General features: G+C 48.7%; 1 protein-coding gene across 3 annotated transcripts in view; it reads right to left on the reverse strand.

Annotated features, from left to right (window-relative positions):
* The window catches only part of AFMID (arylformamidase), a 359,393-nt gene that overhangs the window by 184,310 nt on the left and 150,016 nt on the right, over nt 1-25,067 (reverse strand). Inside the window, exon 1 of one of the 3 annotated variants that reach the window (XM_085617483.1) lies at nt 3,840-3,948. The exons of 1 other annotated variant lie outside the window; for it this stretch is intronic. In XM_085617483.1, coding sequence (XP_085473609.1) covers nt 3,840-3,869 — 30 coding nt within the window. In that variant the 5' untranslated portion in view covers nt 3,870-3,948. Of the gene's footprint in view, nt 1-3,839; nt 3,949-25,067 lie in introns of those variants that run through there. One more of the 3 variants, XM_085617481.1, reaches the window with a different exon arrangement.

The following is a 25,067-nucleotide window of genomic DNA, read 5'->3' on the forward strand; positions in this document are numbered from 1 at the left end:
ACCAGGTCAGCAGAGCTGCTGTAGAGCCAGAGGACCAGGTCAGCTAGCTGCTGTACAGCCTGAAACCCAGGTCAGCAGAGCTGCTGTAGAGCCAGAGAACCAGGTCAGCAGAGCCGCTCTAGAGCCTGAGAACCAGGTCAGCAGAGCTGTGGTAGAGCCTGAGAACCAGTTCAGCAGAGCTACCGTAGAGCCAGAGAACCAGGTCAGCAAGCTGCTATACAGCCTGAGAACCATGTGAGCAGAGCCATTGTAGCGCCAGAGAACTAGATCAGCAGAGCTGCTGTAGAGCCAGAGAACCAGGTCAGCAGAGCCACTCTAGAGCCTGAGAACCAGGTCAGCAGAGCTGCTGTAGAGTCAGAGAACCAGGTCAGCAGAGCAGTTGTAGAACCAGAGAACCAGGTCAGCAGAGCTGCTCCTGAGCCATAGAACCAGGACAGCAGAGCTGCTCGAGACAGAGAACCAGGTCAGCAGAGCTGCTGTAGAATCAGAGAACCAGGTCAGCAGAGCCGCTGTAGAGCCAGAGAACCAGGCCAGCAGAGCTGCTCTAGAGCCAGAGAACCACGTCAGCAGAGATGCTCTAGAGCCAGAGAACCAGGTCGGCAGAGCTGCTGTAGAGCCAGAGAACCAGGTCAGCAGAGCTGCTGTAGAGCCTGAGAACCAGGCCAAAAGAGACGTTGTAGAGCCAGAGAACCAGGTCAGCAGAGCCTCAGTAGAGCCAGAGAACAAGGTCAGCAGAGCTGTTGTAGAACCTGAGACACAGGTCAGTAGAGCTGCTGTAGAGTCATAGAACCAGGTCAGCAGAGCCGCTCTAGAGCCAGAGAACCGGGTCAGTATACCTGCTTTAGAGCCAGAGAACTAGGTCAGCAGAGGCGCTCTAGAGCTAGAGAACCATGTCAGGAGAGCCGCTCTAGAGCCAGAGAACCAGGTCAGCAGAGCCGCTCTAGAGCCTGAGAACCAGGCCAGCAGAGCCGTTCTAGAGCCAGAGAACCAGGCCAGCAAGCTGCTGTAGAGCCAGAGAACCAGGTCAGCAGAGCCGCTGTAAAACCAGAGAATTAGGTCAGCAGAGCTGCTGTAGAGTCAGAGAACCAGGTCAGCAGAGCCGTTGTAGAGCCTGAGACCCAGGTCATCAGAGCTGTTGTAGAGCCAGAGAACCAGGTCAGCAGAGCACTGTAGAGCCTGACAACCAAGTCAGCAGAGCTGCTGTAGAGCCTGAGAACCAGGTCAGCAGAGCCGTTGTAGAGCCAGAGAACCAGGTCAGCAGAGCCGTGGAAGAGCCAGAGAACCAGGTCATCAGAGCTGCTCTAGAGCCTGAGAACCAGGTCAGCAGAGCTGCTGTAGAGCCAGAGAACCAGGTCAGCAGAGCTGCTCTAGAGCCAGAGAAAAAGGTCAGCAGAGCTGCTGTAGAGCCAGAGAACCAGGTCAGCAGAGCTGCTCTAGAGCCAGAGAAAAAGGTGAGCAGAGCTGCTGTAGAGCCAGAGAACCAAGTCAGCAGAGCTGTTGTAAAGCCAGAGAATCAGTTCAGCAGAGCCGCTGTAGAGCCAGAGAACCAGGTCAGCAGAGCCGCTCTAGCGGCAGAGAACCAGATCAGCAGAGCTGCTCTAGAGTCAGAACACAGGGTCAGCAGAGCCGCTCTAGAGCCAGAGAACCAGGTCAACAGAGCCGCTCTACAGCCAGAGAACCAGGCCACTAGAGCCACTCTAGAGCCAGAGGACCAGGTCAGCAAGCTGCTGTAGAGCCTGTGAACCAGGTCAACAGAGCTGCTGTGGAGCCAGAGAACCAGGTCAGCAGAGCTGCTGTTGAGCCAGAGAACCAGGTCAGCAGAGCTGCTCTAGAGCCAGAGAACCAGGTCAGCAGAGGTGCGGTAGAGCCTGAGAACCAGGTCAGCAGAGGTGCGGTAGAGCCTGAGAACCAGGTAAGCAGAGCCGTTGTAGAGCCTGAAACCCAGGTCAGCAGAGCTGCTGTAGAGCAAGAGAACCAGGTCAGCAGAGCTGCTCTAGAGCCAGAGAACCAGGTCAGCAGAGGTGCGGTAGAGCCTGAGAACCAGGTAAGCAGAACCGTTGTAGAGCCTGAAACCCAGGTCAGCAGAGCTGCTCTAGAGCCTGAAACCCAGGTCAGCAGAGCTGCTGTAGAGCCAGAGAACCAGGTCAGCAAGCTGCTGTACAGCCTGAGAACCATGTCAGCAGAGCCATTGTAGCGCCAGAGAACTAGATCAGCAGAGCCGCTGTAGAGCCAGAGAACCAGGTCAGCAGAGCTGCTGTAGAGTCAGAGAACCAGGTCAGCAGAGCCGTTGTAGAACCAGAGAACCAGGTCAGCAGAGCTGCTCCAGAGCCATAGAACCAGGTCAGCAGAGCTGCTCTCGAGACAGAGACCCAGGTCAGCAGAGTCGTTGTAGAGCCAGAGAACCAGGTCAGCAGAGCTGCTGTAGAGCCAGAGAACCAGGTCAGCAGAGCCGCTCCAGAGCCAGAGAACCAGGTCAGCAGAGCCGCTCCAGAGCCAGAGAACCAGGTCAGCAGAGCCGCCGTAGAGCCAGAGAACCAGGTCAGCAGTGCGGCTGCAGAGCCAGAGAACCAGGTCAGCAGAGCCGCTGAAGAGCCAGAGAACCAGGTCAGCAGAGCTGCTGTAGAATCAGAGAACCAGGTCAGCAGAGCCGCTGTAGAGCCAGAGAACCAGGTCAGCAGAGCGGCTGTAAAGCAAGAGAACTGGGTCAGCAGAGCTGCCGTAGAGCCAGAAAACCAGGCCAGCAGAGCTGCTGTAGGGCCAGAGAACCAGGTTAGCAGAGCTGCTCTAGAGTCAGAGAACCAGGTCAGCAGAGCAGCTGTAGAGCCAGAGAACCAGGTCTGCACAGCCGTTGTACAACCAGAGAACCAGGTCAGCAGAGCTGCTCTAGAGCCAGAGAACCAGGTCAGCAGAGCTGCTCTAGAGCCAGAGAACCAGGTCAGCAGAGCCGCTGTAGAGCCAGAGAACCAGGTCAGCAGAACCGCTCTAGAGCCTGAACAAAAAGATGAATTGTTTCGGTATAAATTTGCATGAGCGTGTAGGAAGGTTCAAATAGAGGTCTTACCGAACAAGTGGTACCTGTAAGTGACTCAACATCAGACAAATGTTGCTTACTCGTGCCCGTCAGGAAGTAGTTTGCACAATATCGCGGTGCTTGTTTTCAGGGGCGCCGAGAGGTTTCCGCTGGTAAAACAAGCTTTTTTGTGCTTAGAATATCTGGGAAAGTGTCCGCCGGTCCCTGGGGAGGGCGGGCGCCGGCTGCACACAACAACCTCAGAAGGAAAGGCAGTGTACGCAGAATTGGTGGGCGTCCTAATTAATTATATGTTCGGGGCTTAAATATAAGGATTTAAAATTAAACATCTCAGAATCAACGGAACCTGCATCAGACTCGCGCACATGACCTCTTTGGTTGGATGAACATTAACCAACTTTTGTTTTCCTGTTTTTAGGTCTGTTCGAGCAGCAGTAAAACAAGCATTTCAAATGCAACAGGTCTCGTATTTGCGAGAGTTTGAGCTATTGACATTGTAAATGACAATGCCGCTTATTTGTGTTTTGATAACCTGTAAGCCTGCGTAAACACCCACTTTGAACTTGTAGTCGTTGCTTAGGAGAAGCAAGGCTGGCAGTAACTGCCAACTGTGCTTCTCCTACGCAAGTACAAAGTGCGTGTTTACCTACCGCTTGCAAGTTTTCAAAACCACATAAAAAAGGCCTAGTCATTTACAATTATTCCCAATTGCTCAAACTCTCAGAAACGCGAGACCTATTGCATTGGAAAGGCTTGTTTTTCTCACAGCAGTGCCTCGCCCCCTCGTTGTCACCCCTTCTCTCCTCACCCTTGTTTCCATGTCTCTCCAGTTTGCCATGTTGCTAAGCCGGCTGCAGCGACAGTGAGAGGTCCAGGGTGCACGCGCTTTGCCTTAGAAATCAGTCGGCCCGTGTCTCCCGCTTCCGTCACCTGTAGGCGTGATCCTCTGATTGGTGGATGCCGGTGGGAGGTAATGCCGCCACCAATCCGGTAGCTCAGTTCCTCCCAATCCATATTCCATGGATATATTTTAACCCACAATCTGATTTATGCAGCAAAGTCAATATTTAGACACTTTAGGGGTTGGGCGATAGTAAGAATGGCGGTGGGGGTGTTTGTTTTTTGGGGGATTTCAGATGAGGGACACTAGGACAGTGAGTAAAATGTGGAATTGAGGAGAAAATGAAGGAGACATGTTTGAGGGCCAGATTTGAGATGCGATGCGCAGGTAGTTTACAAGAACGATGAGAGTGGATAATTAAGAAAATAGCAGTACGAATCCAGGTGGGTGAAGCTGGGACTAGTTCAAAGCCTAAGCAAGTCTGGATGAGCTATTGGGATTTGGGAGACTTAAGAAATAACAGTAAAAATCGTTTGTTTTGTACGATGGTGTGCGCAATAAACATATGTTATTGAGCGCCAAGATACCCTTCTGGGTCAAATACACTTTATTTTTTTGTTAAGAGTAAGTGACGCCCGCTGACACTGATGACAAGAGATAAATAAATGTCCGAGAAGCTTGAACTCTCCGTTTGTCCGTTTTAGGAGTAAGAATGCACTTTGGTGATACCTATGATAAGCCAGCAGCACTTATCAGAAGGCATGCTCGTGTTTATAGAGAATCGGTGTCACCACGCTTCCCAGCACTTCCACTCCTCCGATAGAGCTTCACAGCAGGGACAGTACTGCCAGCACTTCTCTGGTTGGCGATCACTGAAGGAGGCAGGCACCAGCCCTCACAAGAGGGATGTCCCAGTGGACTGCCAGCATGGCGCGTCTCGAGATTCGCCTCACGTTTAATGCTCGGCAGCACTTTCACTTCTCAGTAGGCTCATACTTTAATGGCACAGCATCCGCACTTCTGTGCTGTACTTGTGTAATGTGATGTATCGACACCACTCAGAAGGGCTGATATGCGCTCATACAGCTCTGATATAGCTCAAAGGGACTGCACCAGCACATCAGTGTCACAAAATAAGGTACAGAGCAGGCAACGCTCCAGGAAATGGGACTAGGCAGAGATGTGAAACTCCGACATATTAGAGCCATATGGCGTGAACATTCGCCTGGGGTGGTAGCGCGCCCCCGCTTGGCTCTTGCAGAAGATGTGACGGTGAAAGGTCCCAGCCCATAAGTTCTGGAATTGTTCTAGAGAGACACAATCTGATGGTTCTTTCTAGCAGCATGCAAGTGTAGTCGGGAGATAATTTGTTAATAAGCCAATCAATTAATCAAGAGTTATTTTGGACGTAAAGTTAGTTGATTGATTACAAGGCTAAAAATAACTGAGCATAAAGGCACCTCAAGACGAAAGTGTAAAAATACATCGGAATTAGCATAAAGTCAAATCTGCGTAACCAATTGAGACAATACAGCATAAACAGTACAATTAATTCAAGTAGCAGGATGCAGAGGATCAGAAAGCATGAGTCCACATTTCCCTGCATTGAGGGTTGGTGAATAAAGAAGATGAATCTATCCCTACACTAACACTAAAGTGACATCCCTACTTAGGCATTTTCAGGAAGGAAGGTAAAGGTGTCAGCATGTGGAGTCTTCCTAAGAAGTCCCTCCACAAATGATGGGTCATGTAGCATAAGCTACTGAGACAGAGCTTACTATCAGATACCCTCTCTCCGAAGGTAAAAGAAAAAGTGGGCACTTTCCCTACTCCCATCATCACAATATTCGTAGATAACTTCCCCAAGATTCACTGCCGATCACGCCATCTGCTTTGGGTACAATCCTAAGGGTGTTTTTCCATCGGACAGTGGTGTTCTTTACTTGCAAAATTTTGTCCTTGGTTCCCACGCCTTCTTCTGTGTGAAGCACAACGACATTCCTTTATCGACTGAAGCAATACAATTGTAACTTCTTCTCTTCTTGCCTGACAACTAAACAAAGACATTATTCTAGCTAATGAGAGTGCTTCTTTCACCTGCAAAATGAAACTTGAGAAAGAACAAATCCCACGGCACACATGAACATCAAACTATTAATTCTACAGCGAGAGTTTCCAAGGAACTGCATTTCAGGCCTACAAGATTAAGCTAACATAAGAAAACAGTATTTAAGCTTTACGAATTTGCATAGAGAATAAGACAACTTCAATTAAGGCAGTTACCTACATATAAAGCAACGCAATTTATAAACACTTTGATATATGAATAACTGTCAGTTTCACAACACAAGTTCTTCACGTTAATGTTTCTGCGATTTACATTCACTTTCAATGTTAACCCCTTGTATGCCCATGACGAGCTGGACTCGTCATGGAGCACAGTCGCGCAGTGCCCATGACGAGTCCAGCCCGTCATGAGGCATACCCTAGGGAATCCCTCTGGTGCGGGCACCAGAGGGATTCCTTTTCTGCCAAAATAGCCTCGGGAGCTGGGGAAGAGCTTCCCCAGCTCCTGAGGCCCCCCCCCCCCTTTCACTGTAATGACGATCGGTGCACACGTCGCGCCGACATCATTACAGTGAAAGTGAAACTGAAATGAGCCAAGAGGCTCATTTCAGGTTTCACTTTGTACGTGCTCAGGGGGCTATCTCAGCCCCCTGAGCACGTAGAAAGACGGGAGAGGTATCGTTGGAAAGGGGAGAATCTCCCCTTTCCAATGGTACCCCTCCCCAGTGGATCCCTGCTTGGGGATCGCCACAGGAGGGCGATCCCCAAGCAGGGATCCACCCACTAGACAACAGGGAGGGGGGAGCGGCCCCTTGGGCAAGGGCCTTTGCTCCCCCCAAATTATTTTGGGCAGATTTAGTCTTTTGCCCCCCCTGGGGGGCAGATGGGGGTAGTAGCCCCCAATCTGCTCCCCCGTGGGGGCAAAAAGCCCACTAGACACCAGGGAATTTTTTTCACAATCAAAATAGGGGTGGGGGCTGCCCAAAACGGGCAGGCCCATGCCCCCACCCCAACCCCAAATTATCACAGTCTTTCTGCCCCCCCCGGAGGGCAGATGGGGCATTGGCCCCTAATCTGCCCCTTCGGGGGGGGGGCAGAAAGCCCACTATACACCAGGGATTTATTTTCAGTTTTTTTAGGGTGGGGGCTGCCCGTAACGGGCACGCCAATGCCCCCACCCACCCGCCACCATTACAGCCTTTCTGCCCCCCTGGGGGGCAGATGGGGCATCGGCGCCCAATCTGCCCCCGGGGGGGCAATAAGACCACTAGACACCAGGGAATTGTAAAAAAAAAAAAATTAGGGGTGGGGGGTGGCGGCATGGGCCAGCCCGTTTTGGACCCTCCAATTATTACAGTCTCTCTGCCCCCCCCGGGGGGGTAGATGGGGCATTGGCCTCTAATCTGCCCCTCCGTGGGGGGCAGAAAGCCCACTAAACACCAGGGATTTTTTTTGCACAATTGTTTTTAGGGTGTGGGCTGCCCGTAACGGGCACACCAATGCCCCCACCCTCCCCCCCACAAAAATGACAGTCTTTCTGCCCCCCAGGAGGCAGATGAGAGCTGTAGCCCCCAATCTGGCCCCCCATGGGGGCGCAGAATGCCCACTAGAAACCATGGATTTTTTTTGTTTTATTAGTGATGGGGTAGGGGCTCCCCAAAATGGGCATGACAATACCCCACCCCCAGAGAAATTACAGTCTTTCTGCCCCCCCCCCCCCCCGGGAGGTCAGATGGTGGCAGTGGCCCCTGATCTGCCCCCTGGGGGGGCAGAAAGCCCACTAGGCGCCAGCGAGTACGCAGGCTTTTTTTATGCGTGGGGGTGGGGGCTGCCCAAAATGGTCATACCAGTGCCCCCACCCCCACAAAAAAATAGCCACATTCTTTCTTCCCATTTAGGGGCATATCAGGATGAAACCCCCTTCCCCGATTCCATCCCAGGGCGGCAGAAAGGCCACTGGGCTCCGGATTTTTTTTAGCAATGTGCATACCTGTGGATTTTGGGCCCTAGCGCAGTTGGCACGTAGGCAAACCTAGCAAACCTGTACATTCATTAAAACTAGACACCGAGGGGAATCCTGGATGGGTGACTTCACTGGCTCTCACCAGGTTCTGTTACCCAGAATCCATTGCAAACCTAAAAATGTGCCAAAATAACACATTTTCCTCACATTTCTGTGGTGGAAAGTTCTGGAATCTGCGTGGGTCCACAAAATTCCACCCACCCTGCGTTCTCCAAAGTACCCGCCACGGGCAAGGGCCCAAAACGTAGTGAGGCGCACTACGTTTAGGACCCTTGCCTGTTGAGGCGCACTACGTTTTGGACCCTTGCCTGTCGCGGGTACTTGGGCCTCCCACACGAGTGAGGCACCGTTTTTATCGGGAGACCCGGGGGAACGCTGGGTGGTAGGAAATTTGTGTCAGCCCGGTGATGCCACAACTTTCCCACACAAAAATGTGTCAAAAAGGGGATTTTTTCAGCTAAATTTGAGGTTTGCAGGGCATTCTGGGTAAGGAAACGTTGGGGGATCCACGCAAGCCATACCTCCCTGGAATCCCCCGGGTGTCTAGTTTTCAGAAATGTGTGGGTTTGGTAGGTTCCCCTAGGTGGACGCTGAGCACCGGGCCCAAAACCCAGGTGACCTCCTTGCAAAACCAGGTCGTTTTGAGGTAGGCAATTTTCATGTCGCCTCACTACGTTGTGGGCCCTTGCCTGTCGCGAGTACTTGGGCCTCCCACACGAGTGAGGCACCGTTTTTATCGGGAGACCAGGGGGAACGCTGAGTGGTAGGAAATTTGTGTCAGCCCGGTGATGCCACAACTTTCCCACACAAAAATGTGTGAAAAAGGTGATTTTTTCAGCAAAATTTGAGGTTTGCAGGGCATTCTGGTTAAGGAAACGTTGGGGGATCCACGGAAGCCATTCCTCCCTGGAATCCCCCGGGTGTCTAGTTTTCAGAAATGTGTGGGTTTGGTAGGTTCCCCTAGGTGGCCGCCGAGCACCGGGCCAAAAACCCAGGTGACCCCCTTGCAAAACCAGGTCGTTTTGAGGTAGGCAATTTTCATGTCGCCTCACTACGTTGTGGGCCCTTGCCTGTCGCGGGTACTTGGGCCTCCCACACGAGTGAGGCACCGTTTTTATCGGGAGACCCGGGGGAACGATGGGTGGTAGGAAATTTGTGTCAGCCCGGTGATGCCACAACTTTCCCACACAAAAATGTGTCAAAAAGGGGATTTTTTCAGCTAAATTTGAGGTTTGCATGGCGTTCTGGGTAAGGAAACGTTGGGGGATCCATGCAAGCCATACCTCCCTGGAATCCCCCGGGTGTCTAGTTTTCAGAAATGTGTGGGTTTGGTAGGTTCCCCTAGGTGGCCGCCGAGCACCGGGCCATAAACCCAGGTGACCCCCTTGCAAAACCAGGTCGTTTTGAGGTAGGCAATTTTCATGTCGCCTCACTACGTTGTGGGCCCTTGCCTGTCGTGGGTACTTGGGCCTCCCACACGAGTGAGGCACCATTTTTATCGGGAGACCCGGGGGGAACGCTGGGTGGTAGGAAATTTGTGTCAGCCCGGTGATGCCGCAACTTTCCCACACAAAAATGTTTGAAAAATGTGATTTTTTCAGCAAAATTTGAGGTTTACAGGGCATTCTGGGTAGGGAAACGTTGGGGGATCCACGCAAGCCATACCTCCCTGGAATCCCCTGGGTGTCTAGTTTTCAGAAATGTGTGGGTTTGGTAGGTTCCCCTAGGTGGCTGCTGAGCACCGGGCCAAAAACCCAGGTGACCCCCGTGCAAAACCAGGTCGTTTTGAGGTAGGCAATTTTTTTGTCGCCTCACTACGTTGTGGGCCCTTGCCTGTCGCGTTTACTTGGGCCTCCCACACGAGTGAGGCACCGTTTTTATTGGGAGACCCGGGGGAACACTGGGTGGTAGGAAATTTGTGTCAGCCCGCTGATGCCACAACTTTCCCACACAAAAATGTGTGAAAAAGGTGTATTTTTTGCCTAAATTTAAAGTTTGCAGGGCATTCTGGGTAAGGAAACGTTGGGAGATCCACGCAAGCCATACCTCCCTGGAATCCCCTGGGTCTCTAGTTTTCAGAAATGTGTGGGTTTGGTAGGTTCCCCTAGGTGGCCGCCGAGCACCGGGCCAAAAACCCAGGTGACCCCCTTGCAAAACCAGGTCGTTTTGATGTAGGCAATTTTCATGTCGCCTCAATACGTTTTGGGCCCTTGCCTGTCGCGGGTACTTGGGCCTCCCACACGAGTGAGGCACCGTTTTTATCGGGAGACCTGGGGGAACGCTGGGTGGTAGGACATTTGTGTCAGCCCGCTGATGCCACAACTTTCCCACACAAAAATGAGTGAAAAAGGTGAATTCTTTCAGCTAAAATTGAGGTTTGCAGGGCATTCTGGGTAAGGAAACGTTGGGGGATCCACGCAAGCCATACCTCCCTGGAATCCCCCGGGTGTCTAGTTTTCAGAAATGTGTGGGTTTGGTAGGTATCCCTAGGTGCCGGCAGAGCTAGGGTTAAAAAACTACAGCTAGGCGCTTTGCCAAAAAAGGTTCATTCTTCACTGCAAAATTGAGGTGTGTCCACGATGCGTTTTGCGCCGTTTCCTGTCACGGGCACTAGGCCGACCCACACAAGTGAGGTACCATTTTTATCGGAAGACTTTGGGGAACGCGGGGTGGGTGGAAATTTGTGGATCCACACAGATTCCAGAACTTTCCACCACAGAAATGTGGGGAAAATGTGTTTTTTTTGGCAATTTTTTAGGTTTGCAAGGGATTCTGGGTAGCAGAACCTGGTGGGAGGCAGTAAAGTCACCCCATCCTGGACTCCCCTGGGTGTCTAGTTTTCAAAAATGTATAGGTTTGCTAGGTTTCCCTAAGTGCTGGCAGAGCTATGGTTAAAAAACTACAGCTAGGCACTTTGCCAAAAAAGGGTCATTTTTCACAGCGAAATTGAGGTGTGTCCACGTTGCGTTTTGCGCCGTTTCCTGTCGCGGGCACTAGGCTGACCCACACAAGTGAGGTACCATTTTTACAGGGCATTCTGGGTAGGGAAACGTTGGGGGATCCACGCATGCCATACCTCCCTGGAATCCCCTGGGTGTCTAGTTTTCAGAAATGTGTGGGTTTGGTAGGTTCCCCTAGGTGGCCGCCGAGCACCGGGCCAAAAACCCAGGTGACCCCCCTGTGCAAAACCAGGTCGTTTTGAGGTAGGCAATTCTTTTGTCGCCTCACTACGTTGTGGGCCCTTGCCTGTCGCGTTTACTTGGGCCTCCCACACGAGTGAGGCACCGTTTTTATCGGGAGACCCGGGGGAACGCTGGGTGGTAGGAAATTTTTGTCAGCCCGCTGATGCCACAACTTTCCCACACAAAAATGTGTGAAAAAGGTGTATTTTTTGCCTAAATTTAAGGTTTGCAGGGCATTCTGGGTAAGGAAACGTTGGGAGATCCACGCAAGCCATACCTCCCTGGAATCCCCCGGGTGTCTAGTTTTCAGAAATGTGTGGGTTTGGTAGGTTCCCCTAGGTGGCCGCCGAGCACCGGGCCAAAAACCCAGGTGACCCCCTTGCAAAACCAGGTCGTTTTGATGTAGGCAATTTTCATGTCGCCTCAATACGTTTTGGGCCCTTGCCTGTCGCGGGTACTTGGGCCTCCCACACGAGTGAGGCACCGTTTTTATCGGGAGACCTGGGGGAACGCTGGATGGTAGGAAATTTGTGTCAGCCCGATGATGCCACAACTTTCCCACACAAAAATGAGTGAAAAAGGTGAATTCTTTCAGCTAAAATTGAGGTTTGCAGGGCATTCTGGGTAAGGAAACGTTGGGGGATCCACGCAAGCCATACCTCCCTGGAATCCCCCGGGTGTCTAGTTTTCAGAAATGTGTGGGTTTGGTAGGTATCCCTAGGTGCCGGCAGAGCTAGGGTTAAAAAACTACAGCTAGGCGCTTTACCAAAAAAGGTTCATTCTTCACTGCAAAATTGAGGTGTGTCCACGATGCGTTTTGCGCAGTTTCCTGTCGCGGGCACTAGGCCGACCCACACAAGTGAGGTACCATTTTTATCGGAAGACTTTGGGGAATGCGGGGTGGGTGGAAATTTGTGGATCCACGCAGATTCCAGAACTTTCGACCACAGAAATGTGGGGAAAATGTGTTTTTTTTGGCAATTTTTTAGGTTTGCAAGGGATTCTGGGTAGCAGAACCTGGTGGGAGGCAGTAAAGTCACCCCATCCTGGACTCCCCTGGGTGTCTAGTTTTCAAAAATGTATAGGTTTGCTAGGTTTTCCTAAGTGCCGGCAGAGCTATGGTTCAAAAACTACAGCTAGGCACTTTGCCAAAAAAGGGTCATTTTTCACAGCGAAATTGAGGTGTTTCCACGTTGCGTTTTGCGCCGTTTCCTGTCGCGGGCACTAGGCCGACCCACACAAGTGAGGTACCATTTTTCTCGGAAGACTTTGGGAAACACAGGGTGGGTGGAAATTTGTGGATCCACGCAGATTCCAGAACTTTCCACTAGAGAAATGTGGAGAAAAGTAGGTTTTTTTGGCAATTTTTTAGGTTTACGAGAGATTCTTGGTAACAGAACCTGGTGGGAGGCAGTCAGGTCACCCCATCCTGGATTCCCCTGGGTGTCTAGTTTTAAAAAATGTATAGGTTCTCTAGGTTTCCCTAGGTGACGGCAGAGCTATGGTCCAAAAACTACAGCTAGGCACTTTGCCAAAAAAGGGTCATTTTTTGCTGTGAAATAGAGGTGTGTCCACGTTACATTTTGCGCCGTTTCCTGTCGCGGGCACTAGGCCGACCCACACAAGTGAGGTACCATTTTTCTCGGAAGACTTTGGGGAATGCGGGGTGGGTGGAATTTTGTGGATCCACGCAGATTCCAGAACTTTCCACCAGAGAAATGTGGGGAAAAAGTCTTTTTTTTGGCAATTTTTTATGTTTGCAAGGGATTCTGGGTAACAGAACCTGGTGGGAGGCACTCAAGTCACCCCATCCTGGATTCCCCTGGGTGTCTAGTTTTCAAAAATGTATAGGTTTGCTAGGTTTCCCTAGGTGCCGGCAGAGCTATGGTTAAAAAACTACAGCTAGGTACTTTGCCTAAAAAGGGTCTTTTTTCGCTACAAAATTGAGGTGTGTCCACGTTACGTTTTGCGCCGTTTCCTGTCGCGGGCACTAGGCTGACCCACACAAGTGGGGTACCATTTTTCTCGGAAGACTTTGGGGAACGCGGGATGGGTGGAAATTTGTGGATCCACGCAGATTCCAGAACTTTCCACCAGAGAAATGTGGGGAATATGCGTTTTTTTGGCAATTTTTTAGGTTTGCAAGGGATTCTGGGTAACAGAACCTGGTGGGAGGCAGTCAAGTCACCCCATCCTGGATTCCCCTGGGTGTCTAGCTTTCAAAAAGGTATAGGTTTGCTAGGTTTCCCTAGGTGACGTCAGAGCTATGGTTCAAAAACTACAGCAAGGCACTTTGCCAAAAATGGGTCATTTTTCACAGCGAAATTGAGGTGTGTCCACGTTACTTTTTGCGCCGTTTCCTGTCGCGGGCACTAGGCTGACCCACACAACTGAGGTACCATTTTTCTCGGAAGACTTTGGGGAACGCGGGGTGGGTGGAAATTTGCGGACCCATGCAGATTCCAGAACTTTCCACTAGAGCAATGTGGGGAAAAAGTCTTTTTTTTGGCAATTGTTTAGGTTTGCAAGGGATTCTGGGTAACAGAACGTTGTGGGAGGCAGTCAAGTCACCCCATCCTGGATTCCCCTGGGTATCTAGTTTTCAAAAATGTATAGGTTTGCTAGGTTTCCCTAGGTGCCGGCAGAGCTATGGTTAAAAAACTACAGCTAGGCACTTTGCCAAAAAAGGGTCATTTTTCACAGCGAAATTGAGGTGTGTCCACGTTGCGTTTTGCGCCGTTTCCTGTCACGGGCACTAGGCTGACCCACACAAGTGAGGTACCATTTTTCTCGGAAGAATTTGGGGAACGCAGGGTGGGTGGAAATTTGTGGATTCATGCAGATTCCAGAACTTTCCACCAGAGAAATGTGGGGAAAAAGTGTTTTTTGGGCAATTTTTTAGGTTTGCAAGGGATTCTGGGTAACAGAACGTGGTGTGAGGCAGTCAAGTCACCCCATCCTGGATTCCCCTGGGTGTCTAGTTTTCAAAAATGTATAGGTTTGCTAGGTTTCCCTAGGTGCCGGCAGAGCTAGGGTTAAAAAACTACAGCTAGGCACTTTGCCAAAAAAGGGTAATTTTGCATTGTGAAAATGTGGTGTGTTCACGTTGGGTTTTGAGCCATTTCCTGTCGTGGGCACTATGCCTACCCCTACAAGTGAGGTACCATTTGTATCGGGAGACTTAGGGTAATTCAGATTTGTAAAGGAACTGTAATTACCTATTGACTTTCGATGCATTTCTGCCTTCCAAATGAAAGACATTGTGTAAAAAAGAAGTCATTCTAAAAAATGACTGATAATTCTCATGCTAGTATGAGTATTCCCAATTTCGGGAATGTGCAAATATCTACTGTTTCTAAACTCTATATTTTGTTCCCATTTCAGAAATACATAGGTGTCTTTCATACCGATTTTTCCATGTATACATTTTTACAGAATAATTACTATATACCCGGTACATAATAAAAAACCATTGCAAGTTGCTGCTCAGTTTTTGGCTCTGGGTTCGTCGAGTTCTTGGTGAACCTACAAGTCCTATATATCCCCACAACCAGAAATGTCCAGCGGATGTAACGGTATATTGCTTTCAAAAAGCTGTCAAAATTAGAAGAAGTTACAGGTGAAAACGTTGACACAAAAGGCGCTTTTTTTCAACAAATTTTCAATTTATCCTATATTTAACTGTTAGTTTCTATAAAGAAACCTTGATGGATCTACACAAATGACCCCTTGCTGAATTCAGAATTTGTCTACTTCTCCAAAATGTATAGCTTTCCAGGATCTATTATTGCTTTTGTACCCATTTCTACCATTAACTGGAAGGAGGTCGAAAGCACAAAAAATAGCAAAAATAGGCTATGTCCCAGAAAAATGCCAAAATTGTGTAAAAAATGTTGGGTTTCTGACAAAAGTCTGATATCCCCTAAAAGCTGGGAAAATGGTGATTTCAGCCCCACAAACCCTTTTTTGATAACACTTGCCCTTTTTTGATAACACTTGCAGGGAAAAACCCAGATGCTTTCATTTGCAGCCCGTTTTTCCCATTTCCCCCCCAAAAAACTATATTTTGGCTCATTTCTGTGACCCCTCCAGGGAAATCCACAAACCCTGAGTACCCTCAGAATCCCCATGATGTTGGAAGAAAAGGACACAAATTTGGCGTGGATACCTTATGTGGTCAAAAAGTTACAGGGGCCTCAGCGCGCACTACCCCAAATAGCCAAAAAAGGGCGTGGCACAGGAGGGGGAAAAGGCCTGGCAGCGAAGGGGTTAAATCTCCATGTTACTTTAAAATGGCCTAAGTACTTCACGTTTCAAGTAATACAGTTCGAAATTATAACACTTCATGTGATTACAAGTGTGGGTGCGCTCTACACGTGTGATTATAATTCACCCCTACAAATAAAATGCGATTTCAGCTACATCAATGGCAATTACATGTTGGCTAAATGAGCCATCCTACCTAGTAGAATTTGTCGCGGCAGATGGGAGCAGCGCTGGCGCCCTGGAGACCCGACGCGTGGCATGACATGTATGTCTCAGGGCTGTATCTGGTTTTAAAGGGGGTAGGGCTGAAGAGTCTGTTCCTCACCATCAGTCCACCCACCCAACCACAATCCTGGATCACGGCCCACGCCTTTTTCTTTCCGGAATCCAATGAGAATAAAAGCAGATAGGGTGAAAGAACGGGACAGGCCCAAGGTGGGATATTTAAACCCAGAACAGGAAGAGGTACAAGAAGGAGAACTCAGATCCTGTTAGTGACCTGACAACTATCTTGTGAGAAAGTGCCATCTTTCTTGTATGGTATGCCCCCACTTTTTGCTGAATTTCTGAATGTACTTTGACTGAGTGTGCCCTGGACTCCTGCCAATCATGTGCCCAGGGCCTATGTTCCTTCCCTAAAACACACAAAACCCAAATTGGCAAACCCTGGCCACATGTCAGCCCCTGGTAAATGGTACCCTAGGTACCCAGGGCCTTGTGACCAGGGAAGGTCTCTAAGGGCTGCAGCACTCATTGTGCCACCCTTAGAGACCCTGTACCCTTACACACACACACTGCCTTTGCAGGCTGGGTGTTTGGGTGCAAGACAAAACAAAGTCGACATGACACACATCCCTGTGTGCCATGCCCATCACCTACACTGCCATGGCCTACATCAGTCACCCCTCTAGCTGGGTGCCTTATGCCAATGGTGTGGGCACAGGAGCAGGAGCCCTGTGCCCCTACAGTACCCAGGTCCATTCCTGAGCACTGTAAGTGCAGTGCTGCCATTTAAGAGTACATGTTGCTGAGAGCTCGTCAAACACGAACTCCACAGCACCATAATGGCAACACTGAAGACTGAGAAGTTTGGTATCAAACTTCTCAGCACATTAAACCCACACTGATGCCAGTGTGGGATTTAATGTACCAAGCACCCCATAGGGCATCTTAGAGATGCCCCCTTAAACCTAACCTACAATCCACATCTGCTCTGAGGCTGCCTAGGCTGCCACACAGCAGACATGTTGCTGGACTCCTGGGTGGGAGAGCCCCTGCTCTCCTGGGCCTGCAAAAATGCACATCCTGGGCGAGGTGCTAAATCTCCTCCCCCAGGATGGGCAGGGGGAAGCTTCAAAGGCATGCCGCCTCTGTGAGCTTCCCCAGGCCACTGCAACCCCCCACTCTGGCGGGAAGCTTGGCCGGAAAAACCCAAATAAGGACAGGGGATGTGCCAGCCTGCCAACCCCACCCCTCAGGTGGGGGAGGCGAGGTGAAGCACATCTCCGGGCTCTCGCCATCTTGAAGATGGGAAGCCCTACCCTATCAGGACTAGGCTACTACCCCCCTCCCACAGGAGAGAGGCAGGATAGGGGAAGTACCCACCCCAGGACAGGGACCCATTGGTCCCTGCCCTTCACCTACCTGTAACGTCCCTAAATCTAGTATTTAGGGGCACCCTGAACCTTCCTTCCCCAGATTCCAAAATACAAAGAAGAGCAAGAAGAAAGAACACCTGACCTGCAGCTGCTAAGAAGAGGAAGACAACAACTGCTTTGGCCCCAGCCCTACCGGCCTGTCGACCCTCGAACCTGCTCCAACCCGGCATCTGTTGTGGCCAGCAACCTCACAAACCCCGGAGGACCTGGCTACCTTTTGGCTCTAAGCCCCTGGGACTCCCATGAGTAGAGGCTCTACTCAAAACCTAACTCTAATCCCTGGCAGCAGCCCGGAAACGCAAACCCAGCACACTCTGCACCAGCCAAGCCTGGCCAGTGCCGGAGTGAACAAAGACCACGAGGATGACCCCACGGCGACTGTGACCCCGAGTCCGGCACCCAAGGACCTCCCTCGACACTCCTGAAGACGCCTGCAGCCTCAGAACAAGGTGCCCCCCTACCGCGATCAACAGAGGGTAAGATTTCCCGACATAAAAAGGCACCCCTGCACGCGGCACCCCACGGCCCCCTGTGCCCAATCCCGGGGTACCTACCTATCCTCCAACTACCCAACTTACCTCTCGAAGTGGTGGTGGCACCTGAAGAATCCTCGTCCACGAGCTTGCAGTCTTTTTCTAAACCAGAGATTTCCCATTGAAATCAATTGTGCGCCCAAAGGCTCAAAAGCACCCTGCACCCAGCCGCCCAAGTGGCCCTGGCAGTGCAACCTCTACACCTACCTACTTCCCCACTTGCCCTGAGTAAGTGACCAGGAGCCCAGCTCCCACAGCCGTGTGGCTTGCTAGTCAGCAGCCACCAACCAAGGCCCCCCTATCCCTTATAGGATAACATTGGGCCTAACTCTCTCTGCACCGGGCCGCCCTAGAGTCGCTGAGGGTGAACCAACTGTACCTACATGACCCTGGGGGACCCCTGAGTCTATGCCCAGAACCTCAACTCTGCCAGTCGAGTACTTACCTTTAAACCGATAACTCTATTTTCTTCATAGGGTAACATTGACTGGCTTTTTCCTGAAATTTCTTCTAAGTGTGGGCTTTTCAAATCTTAAAATATTCACCAAAAATCAGCCGAGTAACGAAAACGAAAACGAAAATACTCACCTGCTCTTAGGTGAGCTCTTAGGTGAGCTCCCAGTGCTGGATCTTGGTGCCCAGCACTGACTCTGAAAAATACTTACAACTGTACTTACCAGTAACCCAATTTTCTCCCATAGGAAATCATTGACTGTTTTTCTGTGAAATTTCTTCTGTCAATTTCTGCAATCTTTAAATATTCTTTAAAAATCGTATAATATCTGAAAACGTATTTACTTACCTGTTTTGGATAAAGGTCCCAGTACTGAGTCTAGGTACCCAGTACTGGATTACAAAAGTAACGAGAACATACTGTACCTGCAACTTGAATTTTCTTCCATAGGGAATCATTGACTGTTTTCTTGATTCTAAGTACTGACCCAGGACTGAATCTAGGATCCAGTCCTGGAATTCCAAAAGTAATCCTAAAAGTAATCTGTTGCAAATAACTTGAAATTTCCATTGAGCTCAATGCATTGTTAAAATAGTGTTGCCTATTGCAACCACTTGTAACTGTTTACAAAAGTCAACTGCATATTGCAAAAGTATTTATATAAAGCATCTCATTCTGAGAAAGCATATTTTAATGCCAAGTGTTGGGTCTAAAATAAAATAAGCATATATTTTTTATATATAAACCATTGGCCTAGTGTTCAATTATTGAGTGTGTGAGACCATTTGCTCACTAAGTGTGTACAACAAATGCTTTACACTGTTCTCTGATACTGCCTTACTGCTCGACCAAGCTACCACTTTAGAGAGTAAGGTTATATCTAACTTTAGCCTCTGTCAAACCCTTGGGGACTGCGGACTCTGTACACCCTGTACCTATTAAGGAACAGTATATACAGAGCCACTTTATCACATATCTTCATTATCCTCCTTGCCTTTCTTCCAGGCAAGTGTGGTTTTATAATTGGCGAAAGGGTGTGCAACAGGTCATGGGAGAGGGGCAAGCAGGAGGACAGCAGACTCTGGTAATTACCTGAAAGAAGCACTGTGATTATTGTTTTGTTCCATGCAGGGGCATTTTGAAGGCGTGGGGGCATCGCCCCCAATATTTGACCCCTATTTGTGGCCCTCGCATCACCAGTACTAAGGTGAAAAAAAATAAAATAATCCATCAATTATTTTTTCCTGGCCACGGTGTCAGCTTTTTTTTTCAGTCGCCAGCCAGTTGTCAAGTGCTAAATAGTCTTCAAGTTCACAGTTGTGTCAGTCACTCACTCTTCAAAGTGGCAGTGAGCATGTCGGGTTGGACGGCAGCCCTTCCTGTTCCTCTTCTTCACTGGAGGAAGTTAACCTTGAATGTCTGCTTTATTCGAATTTCTGATCATTACTTACAGAATAGAGTGGTAACCTAAGTTATTCAATTCTTTACAACAATATTTAACATAAACTCTTAATCTTGTCTTAATATCCATCGTCATTGATTATTCTACAACATGAGGGAGAAAAGCATCTAACCAATATAAACAGGTGTTAATTTTCATACCTTAAACCAGCTATTAACAACTTACTGATAACAAAGTATCATAGGGAGGTGCCAGGAGATCACTCCCTGATGGTTCCGGGTGGGGTAATCCTCCCCTCTGTGTCCTTAATAGAATTGAAATATTCCTTCTCGTTGGCTAGGAAAATTTTCATTCTATGTCAGGACCGGAGGTGAGTATTATGAACGCTCAAAACTTACTTACCACCAAAACTTCTTAAAGGTCGACTCGGATGACCAGTCCGCAGCTTTGATAATAACTTCTGGCCTCCCACCTACCTGTATTGCCTTAGATGCCATGGCCCCTAGTGTGGAATGATCCCTAAACCTTTGTACGTAAACACCGGCCTCGTCCATGATCCATCGTATCCACCTGGCAATGAAAGGTGAGGAATCCGCTTTGAAAGGTTTCTTTAGAGCAATCAGCAATTGCCTCCCACCTGCTAGTCTGCTTTAATTTTTCATATCCTCGTATGGTTTAATGCTTCTTACTACACAAAGTTTGGGATTCTCGATAAAAGCAGGATAGAATACAAACCTTGAATTTGTCTTTGTTCTCCTAGAGATTGCAAATATAACCTCTTCTCGTGTGAAAACCTTAGGAGATATATCCAGAGCTCTCACATGTAACACCCTCTTGCATGAGAACAGGCATAACAAAGTGGCTAGCTCCGCAGAAAACTCTTTCCTTGAAAAGTATTGGTTATCCTGCCTCATGATGAGTGTCAAAACCACATTAACATCCCAAAGGCAGGAGTCTATGGGTTCTGGTGGTTTAGTGAGTTTAATCCCTTTCATTAGCTTAAAAACCCAAGGATGTACACCAACTGGCACATTGTTGATGGTATCGTGCCCAGCTGAGATGGTATTTCCGCCCACAAATTTACAATTCAAGTTACTTCCATCCCCAAGAGATCAAGATGTCTTTCCAAACACTAACGATGCCATCGTCTCCAAGCAAAGTGATATCTCTTGATGGTGTTCGTAGCCCATGCCTGCTGGATGATGTTTGCAGCTTCTTTTGAAAGGTGATCGTCCTTCCAGGCTCACTGGAAATCCTCCATGCCATGAGAGTGAGGTGTTCCTGCAGAATCATTGGATGCAGATAACCCTGAGGGTCCCGGAGGATCGAAGGGAAGAATGGCAACTCTATCTGGAGATCCCAGGATATTTCTATCAGTGTCGGGAACCACGCTTGTAACTTCCAGATGGGTGTCACTACTTCTGGTGATACTATCTGGCATCTGACCAGAGCTGCTACTCTGGAAATGCTCATGAATGGTGTAAAGGCATAAGGTAGATTCTTCAACCAATCCTGTAGGAAAGAGTCCACTGCCACTGACTCCGGGCCAGTTCACATATCGTGATAACCGTTGATTCAGTCTGGATGCAAAGAGGTCCAAGTCACGTGGACCCCATCTGTTCATCAGGGCTAGGAATGTCTTGCGATCCAAATGCCCATTGCTGCTGTTCGTTAAGTTCCTGGAGTTCCAGTCCACCACCGCATTTTGTATGCCCGGCAGGTATTCCGCCATTACCGAAATCTGTTTCTGTAGGCAGTAGTGCCAAAAATCCTTTGCTAGATCTGACAGGGTCTTCGAGCGAGTGCCGCCCAACCAGTTGACGTATTGTACTGCTGAGACATTGTCCAGGAACAGGATACAGCAGGATACCTTGTCTCCAGTGAGGAATTTGATCGCAAAGGAACCGACCAGGAGTTTTAAGCAGTTGATGTGTAATTGCAGTAACTCCTCCAATCATCTGCCCACCATAGATACATCTCTGCATCTGGCTTCCCAGCCCTGGAGGTTGGCATCCAACTCAATGATCATGTCCGGCGCCATTCTGAAGATCGCCCTGCCATTCCAGGTCTCCATGTGGTCTATCCATCACTAGAGTTCCGTACTGGCTTTGGGTGATAAGAAGATCAGTTCTGAGTAAGTTAATCTCCCTCCTTAGGTGCTTTGCTTTCAGTTTCTGTAGAGCTCTGAAGTGTAGTGGGCCCAGGAAGATGGCCTGGATAGATGACAATAGGAGTACCTCTATCCCAGCCAACTGCAGAAGGGAGATTCTGTCCCGCCTCAGAATGTTCCTGAGTTCCTTCCGCATTTTGGAGATCTTCAAAGTCGGGAGGCTCAGGGATACTGCAACTGAGTCAATGAGAAACACCAGGAAGGTCATCTATTGGGCTGGTAGCAGTTCAGATTTCCGTTCATTGATTACAAAGCCCTGATTACAAAGAACAGCTCCTGAAGGAATGCAATAGTCATGTTCAGATTGTGTGAGTTGTGATTGTGATTGGTCCATCAGAAAGATGTTGTAGACCTGGCTCTGTATATACCATACCAAAGTAAGGTATAGTGTCCACAGAGTCCAGTGGATCCCCAGAGGCTTTACGGAGGCTAAAGTAGATAATACTTATGCTCTCTTTTATAGTAGTGTGGGCGAGCAGTTAGGCTTATCAGAGGGCTGTGTTAAGCATTTGTTGTACACACTCAGGCAAGAAATGATTATTACACACACTCAATAACTAAATCTGAGACCAATTGTTTGTAAAAATTTAACTTTTGTATGTTTATTACTTAGAACCAAAGATACTTTGTTGCAGTAAAATACGTTTTACCATATCACAGTTTTTCAGCATAAAAAGTGGATGACGTGCATTTTTCAAACAGTTTAATGCCTACCTATGGAAGGAAAATAATCATGCAATTTCACAGGTAACTACACAACTTACAATTCCAGTCTTCGGGTTTTAGGATCGACACTGGGCAAGGGTCAGGTAAATGTAGAGACTACACCACCAGCAGCACTGGCGTTACCGGGTGCAGAGGTCAAACTCGGTCACTCAATGTGATAAGCAGGTCAATCTCATGTGTGCCGTTGATGTTCTCGATCAACTGCAGGACATCTCTAGTGTCCTGTGAAAATGAAGGTGTTTTGTGAACCAATGGTTGTAGAAAGTGTTCACAGAAGCGAGAAAGGGGCTCCAGTAGGCAACTGATACCTGATACAATATGTCGTCCCGGTGATGGACGTTGTCCCATATGGAATTTTGGCAAGACATAGAAGTAGGGGATAGTAGGTTGTTTATTAATCAGGATGTCAACCTCATTTTTGCTTATCCACCACCGGGAAAAAAGAATGTATCAGGTATCAATTCCCTACTGGAGCCACTTTCCCACTTCTGTGACCACGTTCTACAACCAGTGGTTCACAAAACACCGTCATTTTTACAGGATACTAGCGATGTCCTGCAGTTAATCGAGAACATCAACGACACACATGAGATTGACCTGCTGATCACATTGGATGTAGAGGCTCTCTACACCAACATACCACAAGTAGCTACACTTGCTGTGGTAGAGATTGCCCTACTAGCTGAAGAATGGACTTCACCAACTCCAGTCAGCTTTATCATGGAGTGCGTAATCATAGCCCTCACAGAGACCTTTTTACAATTTGACAAACAGCTATACCACCAGAACCAGGGGACATTAATAGGAAGCACATTTGCCCCTAGCCTGGCATGTCTGTATATAGCAGCGTTTGAACGGGATATGATTTTTCTTGAATCTAATCCCTTCCACACGAATATGCTGCTATGGCGCAGGTATATCGATGACATTTTGATTTTTGGGAAAAGCCAATGGGTGACATGTGAGGCTTTTTGTCAGTGGATCAACACCTTGAATCCTTACCTTTTCCAGTAGCATTTCAACTGAAAAGATCCCTTTCTTGGATCTTATGATCACCTTGATGGGGGAGGGAAGTTGACCACTATAATATACAGAAAACTAACCAACTGTAATAGTTTACTCCTTTACAGCAGTCACCACCCAAAAGATCTGAGGAACAATTTACCATATGGACAATTTTTACAGCTATGGCGTAATTGTAGCTCCTTACAGGACTACAACACTGAGGTACAACAACTAGCAGACAATCTGGAAAAACAAGAGTATCCCGCACACAGCGTCAGAATAGCCAAGAAATGGGCTAAAATAATAATAGAGTGGCACTCTTGGAACACAATACAAAACAACAGGCAGACACCTTGACATGTGTTACAAGAAACACACCAGACTCAAATAGTATCGTACAAACAGGCAAATTTTCTACACTGGAAGCCCGGTTTGGACCCTCTCTTAGAGCAACCAGAGAACATTATCTCAGAGGTTCGCCATTTTTTATCTTAATCTAGACAAGCAGACTAATTTATTAAAGTTGACTTGAAAGTACTACTTAATCTATTTTACTACACTACCCCATACACTTTTGCCATTTCAACACATTCATCTACACCTTACAGCCCTACACCCCCACTTCACATTACGGCTTTGGAACAAAAGATCTCCGAAAAAGAGCTCCTTTACAGGTGCGTGTTGGGCACTGCAGCGCCGGCCTGACGAGGAGCAAGTCCAAAGATGAAGCATGACACCCAATTGGGTGTGTGAGGGCCCCAGTTCCAAAAGGAGTGGACCTCCGTCCTAGCCTGTGGACAAAGGGATGAGTGCCAGGTCAACTGTTAACTTTTAGCTGCACCAAAACACAGAGGTTGCAGTAGCAGTGTGCATGTGTTTGTTGAGGGGTCTCTTAGGATGGCCTAATACATGCTGCAGCCCTTCGAGACCACTGCTACCTTTTACAAGTGTAGTGGCAATAAACCAGCCATTCATTGAATTTCTGGACTATGACTGGCCAGAGACCATTGTCCTTTTTCTGTATGAGGAATAGGTTGCTGAAGAACCCATTCAGGTGTAGTACTGACCTGCAAATTGCATCTTTTTCCAGAAGTTCTGCCACTTCGGAATCTATCAGATTAATCTCCTCGGTCGAGAAGACCAGAGGCCTTGGACGTAACACCTCAATTGGAGATCTGTAGAACTCTACGTGGTAGCCCCGAACTGTCTGAAGGGCCCTTGGGTTTGCAGTAATCTTCCCCCAATTGTGAGCATAGCTTAGGCGTTTCCCCTAGATTTCGTTAGAAGAAATTATATGGCTTACTGGTATTTCCTCCTGGTGCGTTTGCGCCTCCTCTGCCGGCTCGTTTTCCTTTGCATCTGCCTGAACCCCTGTTAGAGAAGAAAGTTCCCTGACAACTGTCGTTCCAGCCATTATTTTTCTTGAACCGGCCTCTAGGGGGGCCTAGTTGGTACGAGCGGCCAGAGGAGTGGCCACGCCTCTTCCGGTCCCTGCAAAAACCTACCCGGGGAAGATCTTCTTCATGGAAAATTGCTTGCCTCACGCATGAAGCCTTACATCGCCACAAACCAAGGAACCTGGCAGAAAAGATTTGAATCTCTGGAGGCAGCCGCTCACTCAGAAGCACAAACTCTCTCAGACTAGAACCTTCCAGATTCAGAAAACAAACAACCTACACACGCTCCTTTTCCAGATCGGCTCCAAGGAT

The sequence above is a fragment of the Triturus cristatus genome, chromosome 7 (assembly GCF_964204655.1).
Source record: "Triturus cristatus chromosome 7, aTriCri1.1, whole genome shotgun sequence".
In the NCBI taxonomy this organism is placed as follows: Eukaryota; Metazoa; Chordata; class Amphibia; order Caudata; family Salamandridae; genus Triturus; species Triturus cristatus.